This window comes from Chiloscyllium plagiosum, unplaced genomic scaffold (assembly GCF_037043375.1).
Source record: "Chiloscyllium plagiosum isolate Xiang-an unplaced genomic scaffold, Cpla_swu_hap1 HiC_scaffold_5, whole genome shotgun sequence".
Lineage (NCBI taxonomy): Eukaryota > Metazoa > Chordata > Chondrichthyes > Orectolobiformes > Hemiscylliidae > Chiloscyllium > Chiloscyllium plagiosum.
In genome coordinates, this window is record NW_028270143.1 from 6,320,909 (window position 1) to 6,333,767 (window position 12,859).

At 39.4% G+C, this 12,859-nt stretch overlaps 1 protein-coding gene across 1 annotated transcript in view; it reads right to left on the reverse strand.

The window, feature by feature from the left end:
- Positions 1–12,859, reverse strand: part of chn2 (chimerin 2) — a 363,855-nt gene that overhangs the window by 134,539 nt on the left and 216,457 nt on the right. The window contains exon 3 of the mRNA XM_043689521.2: positions 3,381–3,436. Within this exon, the coding sequence (XP_043545456.1) occupies positions 3,381–3,436 (56 nt within the window). The remainder of the gene's footprint in view (positions 1–3,380; positions 3,437–12,859) is intronic.

Sequence of the window (12,859 nt, forward strand, 5' to 3'; positions counted from 1 at the left end):
TCATAAAGATTAGTTGAAAAACTATAACTTTTACATTCATATTATTCAAATTTCATAAAAAGGTTAATCAATAATTTCATGGATATCTATACTGTACAATCTTAGGGAGGTCAATCTCTCCTACAAAATTAAACTATCTTATTATACATTTTCCTGTTGAGTTACCAAATGTCACTGCTAAGTTTTGAAACTAGAAATGTAAATAAATGCTAGAAAATCAGTTTGAAGCACTCCCTGGATTCATTGCAGTAGGAAGTCCAAGTGTAATGTTATGAAAAATCCACTAGATGGCAACTGCCATAGGTATTTCTATCAAACAATTTCAAACAATAATGTAACTATAGTGATAACAATAGAAATTGATATATTCTACACCATCTGAATCACAGTTCTGGGAGATACTTGATTATAATCACTGGTACATGAATTGATATATGAAAGAAAGGATGTCATTACACTAGCAGGAGTGCAGAGGAGATTCACCAAGATTGTGCAGAGGATGGAGTAGTTTAGCTGTGAAGAGAAGCTGGATAGGCTTGGGTTGTTTTCTTTGAAGAAGAGAGGCCTGAGGGAGAATCTGATTGAAGTATATAAACTTATGGTGGGCATGGACAGGGTGGTTAGAAAACAACTGTTCCCCTTAGTTGATGGGTCAATAACAAGAGGGCATAATTTTAAGGTAAAATGAAGGAGATTTAGAAAGGAAGTTAAAAAGAGACTTCATCCAGAAGGTGGTGAGGATCTGAAATTCACTGACAAAGGTCGTTGAGGTGGAAAACTTCACAACCTTTAAAAATACTCAGACGGGCACATGAAATGACATAGGAGAAAGTGAGGACTGCAGATGCTGGAGATCAGAGCTGAAAATGTGTTGCTGGAAAAGCGCAGCAGGTCAGGCAGCATCCAAGGAGCAGGAGAATCGACGTTTCAGGCATGAGCCCTTCTGCAGGAATCAGGAATTCTCCTGCTCCTTGGATGCTGCCCTGCCTGACCTGCTGCGCTTTTCCAGCAACACATTGTCAGACATGAAATGACATAACCAACTGCTGGAAAGTGGGACTAGTGTAGATTTTGAGTAGTTTTTGTCAGCTCAGACTTTATGGGCCTCTTGTATACTGTGTGACTCTATGATTCTATGAAACTAGGAATTTCTTTTCTTTTTACTGTATTTTCAATTCTACATACAACAACTTGCTTACATATGATGCATTTAATATAGAAAAATATCCCCCCAAAAAACTAGAGGAGGAAATGGAAAAAACAAAAGAGGTTATATAATCATAGAATTATACAGGACAGAAACAGACTCTTCATGCCAACCAGATATCTTAAGTTTATCTAGTCCCATTTGCCAACATTTGACCCTTACCCCTCTAAACCCTTCCTATTCAAGTTCCCATCCAGATGCCTTTGAAGTGTTGTTGTACTAGCCTCCACCATTTCTTCTGACAGCTCATTCCATACACGCACCACCCACTGCTGAACAGAAGCACAAAAGCAAAGTACAGCACAGGAACAGGCCCTCCCTGCCTGGGCCAATCATCATGCCCCAACTAAACTAAAAGAAACCTTCTGCCCTTATTCACTCGCTATCCCTCTATTCGCTCCATATTCATGTAACCATCCAGATGCCTCATAAATGTCACCAATGTGCCTACTTCCACCATCTCCAGGCTCCTACCACTCTGAGTGAAAAACTTCCCTCACACATCTACCTTAAATTTTCCCCCTCACACCTTGAACCTGTGCTTCCTTGTAATTGAACTTCAACCCTGGGGAAAAGCCTCTGCTGACTAACATGTTGATAAAGAAAACTTAGCACATTAAGCAATGTTGTGGGAGTTAGAAGAGGTGACAAAGGATTGGTTAAATTTAGGCCTTTAAAAGTGGAAGCATAATTCAGAGGGACTGGGGTGAGTGTGAAGGGGGTTGGGTGTTGGATAGTTAAGAGAGAGTGTTTAAACTGAGCTTTATGAAAAAAAAAGGTAATGTTGATGGTGAGTGAAGACTCTTCCATTAGTGATAAGATGAAGGGAGGGAGCATGTAAAGGTTTGAGTTGGATTTTAAATGGCATTGAAGGAAAGAAAGGAGAAGGTATAACAGAGGTTGGACGGCTTGAAATCATGGAGGGATTTGAACAAGGAAATCAGGATTTTAAATTCAATGTGAAGAGGGACGTAGTGTGGCTCACAAGGAAGTATGTGAGGAGCAAATGAGACAGAATACAGGTTATAGAGTTCCAAACATGCTTCTGCTGAAACCGCCGAAAGGATTTTCTATTTGTGGTATGTTACTGCAAGCAAATGAACATCTGGCAAACTATTAGCAAGCAAAGGTTAGCCCTCTGCAAAATAGTGCAAGGTCCAGCAAAAAAAATATTCATTCAAGCCAGACAGAATGGTCGAACATTTTATCAAAATAAAAATCCAACTTTCAGAAGCCAGCAAAAATCCATTATTGTATCATAATTATTTAGAAGTACAATAACTACAAACTCATTTTATAGAAGTATGAACCAAGGAGCAGAGTTAGTGAAAAAAGCACAAAAGCAAATTTACGCAATTTCAATCTTCCAACTACGTTTCACTATGATATGCTGTGCAAATGTATACATGAAAACTCACAGCTTAGCCATCAGCAAAATCTTGTAAATTTGAAGTAATGCAGTTGAATGACAAGATAACAGTTATACTTGTTAATAAATAGGATCTTGTTAAAAGTGATGAAGCAGAAGATGATTTGCTATAAAAATTGGTTAATATTTTTATTTTCTGTTTTGTAATTTTACAAAATTCCTGTTAATCCATTCAATACATGGATGAAATACTCAAGCATATAGAAACCATTATACTACTGAAGGAATTCTATTGTAATTCAGTACAATTCCACATCATTAACACAAAGAAACTGAAGAGTACAAATTAAAAGAGTTATTTAAATATTAGCACAGCACTGAGTTGACAAAGTAATTTAGGTGGAAAGTTTTGCCAAAAAGGTGTTATATTTCAAGTAGGTGACTTTTTCAACAAACTTGCCACATGATACCCAAGCTAATGAGAATCATGCTAGTTTCAAATTCTTGGGGAAATTAATTATGAAACTATTTTACACTATTATAAACTCTGAAGGATGAATAGTGAAGTGTTAAGTCAAGCATTTATTAGTTTACAACACTAAATTCACTTTGTCATTGATACTGAAAATCATTTTCAGGTGTGAACTTTGCCACATGACAAGGTAATGTTTCATTTCACCATACTGATGGTCACACTACAAGCTGCAGGATTCCTTCTCCATCATTAGTTACAATGAAAACGTCCCATGCTATTCAAACCTCAAACTACGTTGTCACATTATTCAAGTCCAATTTCCAACTGACCTCTCGAGGACAGATAATTCTCTTCGGACGTGGGGCTTCCTGCTGTAACTGATACACTGCCCAAAAACATAACAAAGTAATATTAGCACATTAAAGACATTACAAGACATAATATTCAACACATTACAAGAATAAATACCTAAATCCCAAATTTGTGATTGGACATGTTTACTCTGTAATTACACAGATTACAAGCCAGACAATTCAGTGCCACATGCAAAGTGATGCCATATAGCACATCAAATCTGAACCTTCCTAAATACAACTTTTCTCCTCAACTCCAAGCATCCCTTTCACTCAATGGTCATTTGCCTGTTGAGATTATGCAATTTACATATTTATACTGAGTTAGAATAACATACACAAGTGAATCCAACTTTATACCCTCCGATAACCACTGACAGTGGACTAATTATAATCGGAAATGTCAAAATAGAAGTCAGAATTGAAGGAGCACTGATATTTTTGTGCATAGGGATTACACAGGGGAAAAAAAAAACAAAGGATGGAGAGGAATTTATTAAGTGTGTACAAGACAATTTTCTGATTCAGTATGTGGATGTACCGACTAGAGAAGGTGCAAAACTTGACCTACTCTTGGGAAATAAGGCAGGGCAGGTGACTGAGGTGTCAGTGGGGGAGCACTTTGGGGCCAGCAACCATAATTCTATTCGTTTTAAAATAGTGATGGAAAAGGATCGACCAGATCTAAATGTTGAAATTCTAAATTGGAGAAAGGCCAATTTTGACGGTATTAGGCAAGAACTATCCAAAGCTGATTGGAGGCAGATGTTCGCAGGTAAAGAGACAGCTGGAAAATGGGAAGCCTTCAGAAATGAGATAAGATTCCAGAGAAAGTATATTCCTGTCAGGGTGAAAGGGAAGGCTGGTAGGTATAGGGAATGCTGGATGACTAAAGAAATTGAGGTTTGGTTAAGAAAAAGAAGGAAGCATATGTCAGCTACAGACAGGATAGATCGAGAGAATCCTTAGAAGAATATAAAGAAAGTAGGAGTATACTTAAGAGGGAAATCAGGAGGGCAAAACAGGGACAAGAGACAGCTTTGGGAAATAGAATTAAGGAGAATTCAAAGGGTTTTTACAAATATATCAAGGACAAAAGGGTAACTCAGAAGAGAACAGGGCCCCTCAAAGATCAGCAAGGAGCCACAGAAAATGGGGGAGATACTAAATGAATACTTTGCATCAGTATTTACTGTGGAAAAGGATATGGAAGATATAGACTGTAGGGAAATAGATGGTGACATCTTGCAAAATGTCCAGATTACAGAGGAGGAAGTGATGGATGTCTTGAAACAGTTAAAAGTGGATAAATCCCCAGGACCTGATCAGGTGTACCCGAGAACTCTGTGGGAAGCTAGGGAAGTGATTGCTGGCCTCTTGCTGATAGTCACACGTGAGGTGCCGGAAGACTGGAGGTTGGCATACGTGGTGTGACTGTTTAAGAAGGGCGGTAATGACAAGCCAGGGAACTATAGACCGGTGAGCCTGACCTCGATGGTGGGCAAGTTGTTGGAGGGAATCCTGAGGGACAGAATGTACATGTATTTGGAAAGGCAAGGACTGATTCGGGATAGTCAACATGGCTTTGTGCATGGGAAAATCATTTCTCACAAACTTGATTGAGTTTTTTGAAGAAGTAACAAAGAAGATTGATGAGGGCAGAGCAGTAGACGTGATTCTATATGGACTTCAGTAAGGCGTTCAACAAGGTTCCCCATGGGAGACTGGTTAGCAAGGTTAGATCTCATGGAATACAGGGAGAACTAGCCATTTGGATACAGAACTGGCTCAAAGGTAGAAGTCAGAGGGTGGTGCTGGAGATTTGTTTTTCAGACTGGAGGCCTGTGACCAGTGGAGTGCCACAAGGATCGGTGGTGGGCCCTCTACTTTTTGTCATTTACATAAATTATTTGGATGTGAGCATAACAGGTACAGTTAGTAAGTTTACAGATGACACCAAAATTGGAGGTGTAGTGGACAGCGAAGAGGGTTACCTCAGATTACAACAGGATCTGGACCAGATGGGCCAATGGGCTGAAAAGTGGCAGATGGAGTTTAATTCCGATAAATGCGAGGTGCTGCATTTTGGGAAAGCAAATCTTAGCAGGACTTATACACTTAATGGTAAGGTCCAAGGGAGTGTTGCTGAACTAAGAGACCTTGGAGTGCAGGTTCATAGCTCCTTGAAAGTGGAGTCGTAGGTAGATAGGATAGTGAAGAAGGCGTTTGGTATGCTTTCCTTTATTGGTCAGAGTATTGAATACAGGAGTTGGGAGGTCATGTTACGGCTATACAGGACATTGGTTTGGCCACTGTTGGAATATTGCGTGCAATTCTGGTTTCCTTTCTATCGGAAAGATGTTGTGAAACTTGAAAGGGTTCAGAAAAGATTTACAAGGATGTTGCCAGGGTTGGAGGATCTGAGCTACAGGGAGGGGCTGAACAGGCTGGGGCTGTTTTCCCTAGAGTGTCGGAGGCTGAGGGGTGACCTTATAAAGGTTTACAAAATTATGAGGGGCATGGATAGGATAAATAGACAAAGTCTTTTCCCTGGGGTTGGGGAGTCCAGAACTAGAGGGCATAGGTTTAGGGTGAGAGGGGAAAGATATAAAAGAGACCCAAGGGGCAACTTTTTCACACAGAGGGTGGTACGTGTATGGAATAAGCTGCCAGAGGATGTGGTGGAGGCTGGTACAATTGCAACATTTAAGAGGCATTTGGATGGGTATATGAAAAGGAAGGGTTTGGAGGGATATGGGCCGGGTGCTGGCAGTTGGGACTAGATTGGGTTGGGATATCTGGTCGGCATGGACAGGTTGGACCGAAGGGTCTGTTTCCATGCTGTACATCTCTATGACTCTATATAATATGTATGCATCACAGAGCTTGTGCTATACAGTGAAAATATTTTTATAATCTTAAAATTTCCTGTTTGAATATGTTAGTAGTGTGTCCATTTTAAAACAGTAGCACACAGTCCTTTGATACAAAAGTTATGTTTGATTGGTTTACATAATAACAAGCTTCAATTCTTTTTTTCAAATCTAAAGAGGCAAAGCATGACGTTACAAAAAGATCTGCCATCATGGAAATCCAAAAGAAAAACTGAAACTGAAGAAACAAAAAGCCATCTAGAATGCCAAACGAAAAGCTAGATTGAGTTGTCAGCTTGATGCTTGAAACATTCATTAGAGGAATTAAATATGGAGATGATGCTGCTAATCGTAAGGTCAATCCTGTCATTAACTATATGGAAAATCTAATGAATGAGCAAAGACTGGTTATTTTCACAAACAATACAAAGAAGCAAGAAAGTAAATAAATAAATATGGACAGGTAAATCATCTTTCACACACTCAAGCAGTTAGTTCCGAAGCAGCAATGATTGAGCTTTCATTGCCACTCACTAGGAATATAAGAGGGTAATAGTATTTTTTTGCTTCTAAATTCCTATGCGAGAAATTCCCCTGCTGTGTAATTGCAGTGAAGCCATAAACGTCTGTATAAAAAAAAACAATTTTACTAAAATTATCTCCCTATGATAAACTGAGCCAGATTTTCCAGAGAGTGGCAATCCGACACACACTACCACTCTGGCCCCTGGTTTTTTTTTTACAATGAAAGAAGGGAGCTCTGCACTTCAGGGAGGAGATTCTGATTAGGTCTGAGGTCTGGGTTGTGTGTCAGGGAAGTATGATGTCTGTTTAATAGTTACTCAGGAGTTAGACAATGTATTTCAACTGTCAAGATTTTCCTGGAGTAAAGTGTTGACTTAATTTCACCAGAACATTCTGAAGTCCTCAGTTTTTAATGAAGATGGTCAAAAGATTCCAAGCATAGAGGAATTTCCCAACAGAATCTTCATTTTCCCAGGCAATTCCTTTAAAGTGCTACAATGGGAATTCTGAGGAGCTCCAAGTGCAATTCCCATTTACTGTCTGTAAAATGACTGGTTAACGGAAAACCTGCTACAATAATTTTTGATTTAAAATTATATTTTTACCAGAGAAATTTTAATATGTAGGGCAGAAGTATGAAGTGGGAAAAGAGATAACATTATGCAGCATTTTTGATTTGTTTTGTTTGTTTTCGTGCAGTTGCCTTCTGTAAAGACCCATTCAGATTTTATGGTTAAATAGAGATAGTACACAGTGAAGGCAGGTATGATAGAGTTACTTTCTCAATGAATGGCTGACACTCATCAAATTCACAACAAAAACAAATCATAGCTAGTAGTTTAATACAATTTCAATTTATGTTTGTTTAATTTGACTAAAATTGTTTATTGTCTAAAAGAATTAGTTGAAAATAAATATAAATTATTTCCAAACGTATATTCTTTGGTTCATTGATGCATCTATTGATGATCTAAAATAGACTTTTTACAAAATCATTAGTCATTTAGGCGAACTTGTCTTTGTTGACTAGGCCAAAATTCATTATCCATCACTAACTGCTCTTGAGAAGGTGATGATGAGCTGTCTTCCTGAACTACTGCTGTCCATTTGCTGTAGGTAGACCCACAATGCTGTTAAGGAGGGAATTCCAGAAATTTAACCCAGACACTGTCAAGGAATCCAAGTCAGTGTGGTGGGTGTCATGGAGGGAAACTTACAGGTGGTGGTGTCTCCTGGACGGTAGTCAGGAAACATGTAGGGTTCAGAAACCGTTGGAGGGTTCGAGCTATACAGCGAGGTTAAATAGGCTGGGGCTGTTTCCCCTGGAGCATCAGAGGCTGCAGTGACATTGTAGAAGATGATAAAATCATGAGGGGCATAGATAGGGTGAATAATCAAGGTCTTTTCCTCAGGGTAGGGCAGTCCAAAACTACAGGTCATAGGTTTAAGGTGAGAGGAGAAAGATTTAAGGGAGATTTAAGGGGTGACATTTTCAAGCAAAGGGTGGTGCACGTATGGAATGAGCTTCTAAAGATGGTGGAGGCTGCTACAATCACAGCATTTAAAAGGCATCTAGATAGGAAGGGTTTAGAGGGATATGGGCTAAATACTGGCAAATGAGATTAGATTAATTTAGAAATCTGGTCAGGATGGACGAGTTGGACCAATGGGTCTGTTCCCATGCTATGCACCTCTATGACTGTAAGAAAGCATCAAGCAGGAACTGCAATGTACTATGATGGGATAAGGTGAGGGCGTTTAGAGGCCAGTGGAAATTTAGAACCAAATGCAGTGCATTTGTCAGTAACTTTTAAACACAGCTATTTGCATCTGACTTCCAGATTTGCCAGCCAATTAGGTTGAGCAGCTGTCATAATGATCTGCCGGAGAGGATTTCAATGCAGACATTTATAGGGGCACTGCATGCATAACAGTTGATGGATTCGAGATGTCACAGAACAATGGAAAAAAAACTGTTAGAATGAAATACCAAGTCTGCATTTCCGTTTGGAAATGATGTTGGCTGCTAAGACCCATAAGGAAATACAGAATAATCTTGATTATCTGAACAAGATGGGCGAGGAATATTCTGCTCAGATAACATTGCTGAGATAACTGATTGTTCGGAAAACAGATAATATTTTTACAGGACCTCGAGATCTTATCCGGATAATCTGAAATTCGAATAATTTGGCATTCAGATAACTGAGGTTGTTCTGTACTGTTCCATATTGAGGAGGGGGGAAAGTTTGGCAATGAAAATAAGAAATTGTGGCTGGAGATTGATTTGGAATTGAGCAGCAAGAGTGTAGTGTTACGCTCCTGGATGTAATGACAAAAGCAGTTTATTAACTTAAACATAGCAACTAAGGTGGGAACAGTGGCATATTCAACACCGTCTTAATACATATATCAGATCAATGTCTTCATTCTGCTTTCTTATGCCTACTCCAGAACATTATAATGCACCTAACAGTGCACAATGTGAAATTGCTAAGTTTCTGTCTGATTTTGAAGCCAAATGAATGTATTTGTTTATGCCACATTCTAATTCGTCCCATATTCGATTACTGTTCGGCTTTACTTGCCTTAGAAGGAAAGTGAGCACTTAATACCAAGTAAAGGGGTCCTTTGAAAGGGACCCTTTCAAATTTTGGCAACCATGCTGATGTGACAACTCACATCTACAAAGTGCAGTTTAGGTAAATGAAAGTGATGAATGTTGAAACTCAGACCAAGTACTATAAACAAAAGCCTTTGACATTAATAGTTAATAAAGCATACAGTTTCAATATTTAGTGTAATATTTGTCGTATAATTTCTTCCATCCCCTTACCATGATGTACTCACTTTACTTTCATTGGCAAATTCCAAAAACCCCAGGAAATTCAAGCACTTGCAGTTAAATCCCAAACTCATATTAAAACCATTCTTAAGTTAATGATATGTTGAAATTGACAACATGCATCTCCCATGAGGTTTGCTCACACACAGCCTAACAAACCACAGTTAAACGTGGACTCGATGCACTGAAGCTGGTTCTCAACCTGTTGTCAATTTCACCATTTCAATGGAGGTAAACTTGGAGATTTTCTGCACCACCAGGACACTGAAATGGCTGCCATGTCTCCTTCATGTATGTTGGTCGCCCACCCTCCATTTATTGTGTCTTTATTTCATGTCTGATTTGGCATTGGATTTCAGACTTGCAACATTTTTCAGAAAGCATTTTTGTGAAAAAGCCAAACAGGTTAACCTTAACCCTTTATGTCCTTTCAATATGCCTATGGAAGACAATAAGAGAAGCAGCTGCTGCTGGTCAGTCATGCTTGGTCAAGACACACAAACTCTGATCCAGGAAAAGCAAAGTATGGAAATAGACACAAGCAGATATTTTGTCAGCCTCCACTGTTGGGTCATGAAAAAAAATTTGGTTGTAAAATGGTTAATCAACTACTGTTTGTTCTAGAAACTGCCACATCAATTGGATCATCAAAACAGCAGCTAAGGAATTGGTTACTGCAGATGAACAGCAACAGATTCTCAGCTTGGGAGAGCAATTTAAACTAAATTACAAGTTTCAACAGATGTTTCGGTTTTCTAGTGAGGGAAGCAGGTTGCTTATTTCTCAGTTAAATCACTGGATGAAATATAATGCGGCTGATGGGAGACTGAAAACTGCAGACTTATCAGCAGGTCCAAAAATACTCAATAAATGCAGCATGAGCAATTATCTAGATAAAGAGCAGAGGACAGAATATATTTTATACCTATTCAAAAATATGGGTGCTTATTCTGAGAACAAACAGAAAAAGTTATAATTACTGCAATGAGGGGGATGAAACAAAAATAACTCATTAATGGAAATTAAATACAGTTTGATATTGTTCTTTTTGAAAATTGCCTGTAACATTCTAATAATTGAAGGATTTTTTTTATAGAATAATTCCAAATATTGGGCATCTCAGATACATCTCAATCTCAGATGATTACATTTTTCCATATACTGCAAATATAAAACCATCACAGGATCAGTTTTTTGTCTTAAACTCAATTACGGAGGTGATGGCTAATGCTATTATCTGGACTATTAATCCAGAATTCCAAGTAATGTTCTGGGGACCCAGGTTTAAATTCCATCATGAAGGTGAATTTGCGTTCAATAAGAAAAGAAATCTGGGATTAAGTGTGTAATGATAACCATGAAACTGGTGTCATTTGCCAGAAAAACCCATTTGGCTCACCAATGCCCTTTAGGGAGGGAAATCTGCCATGTTTACCCAGTCTGGCCTGGATGCAACTACAGACTCACAGCAATGTGGTTGACTCTCAACCGCCCTCTGCCTAATCAAGGATGGGCAATGAGTTCTTGTGTGACCAGTGATATCTGCATCCATAAACATATTTTATAAAATCTACCTTCTCCTTTTAAATGTTTTCACTCATTGAAGTTCATAACAATGAAATATCTTTTATTTTCGTCCCATCACTAGCAATGAGCATTGAAACAGAACAGCTATGTGTAGGGCAAAGCTCGTTCCACTCTGTCACAGGAGTTGGTTTCAGCCACCTCCTTAGGTCAGCACGATCCCGCATTTTCTTCCAGCAGGGGGAAGAGTTAGAACTATAACAAGGACTATCTCAACTGGCTTTAAGCCACAGAAGGAGAGAACTCTTTTCTTTTTTTAAAATTTAACCTATTTTCCCTAGTTTCAACCTCGTTTCAACCACTGCTAATTTGACAAATAAACATCTGAATGAGGAGACACTTTGTGTCTATTCCACCATAAACACAGAAAATAGAACAGGATGAGGCCATTCAGCCCATTGTGCTTGCTCTGTTATTCAATATGGCTGGTCATCCAACCCAGAACCCCTGATCCTGCTTTCTCCCCATACCTTTTGGTCTCTTTAGCTCCAAATCCTTACTGCATGGAAAGAGGCCATTCGAGTCTGCACGGACCCTCCAAAGAGCATTCCACCTGGATCCAACCTCCCCCCCCCCCCCCCCCCCCCACCCACCCCAAACTCTATTCTTGTAACCCCACTCCTACCATGGCTAATCCAGCTAGCCTGCATATCCCTGGACACTATGAGATTATTTAGCATGGCCAATTCATCTCATCTGCACGTCTTTGGACTGTGGGAGGAAACTGGACAACCCAAAGGAAATTCACACAGACATAGGAAGAATGTGCAAACTCCACACAGACAGTCAGACGAAGCCAGAAATGAACCTAGATCCCTGGCGCCATGTGGCAGCAGTGCTAACCACTGCCACCATACTGCTCCAATATCTATTTCTTTCTTGAAAACATTCACTGTCTTAGCCTCCACCATTTCCTGTGGCTGATTCACTACTTTCTGGGTGAAGAAACTTTTCCTCATCTAAGTCCAAAATGACCTACCCTTTTTCCTTAGACTCTGACCTTGGGTTCGGAATCCCCAGTCTGGAAACATTTATTCTGTCTAGTCCACTTAGAATTTAATATGTTTCTATGAGATTACCCTCATTCTTCTAAATGCCACTGAATATAGTCCTTCTTGATCCAATCTTTTTTTCATTTATCATTCCTACCATCATAGGACTCAATCTGGTAAGCTTTAATTGCAGGCAAAAGTGGATACTGCAGATGCTGGAGATTAGAGTCAAGATTAAAGTGGTGCTGTCAAAGCACAGCAGGTCAGGCAGCATCCGAGGAGCAGGAAAATAGACATTTCGGGCAGAAGCCCTTTTGCCCAAAACGTCGATTTTCCTGCTTCTTGACTGCTGCCTGACCTGGTGTGCTTCTCCAGCACTACTCTAATCTAAACTTTAATTGCACTCCCTCCAAAGCCAGAACACCCTTTAGCAAAGAAACCAAAACTGCATACAATACTCGAGCTGTCATCTCACCAAGCCCCTGTACAGTTGTACTAAGACATTCCTACACATGCACTCCTATTCCTCTTGCTATGAAGGCTAGCATACCATTTGCCTTATTTATTGCCTCCGAGACCAGCATTCCCAGCTTCAGTGACTGGTGTATGAGGACACCCGGGTCTAGTTCTACCTTC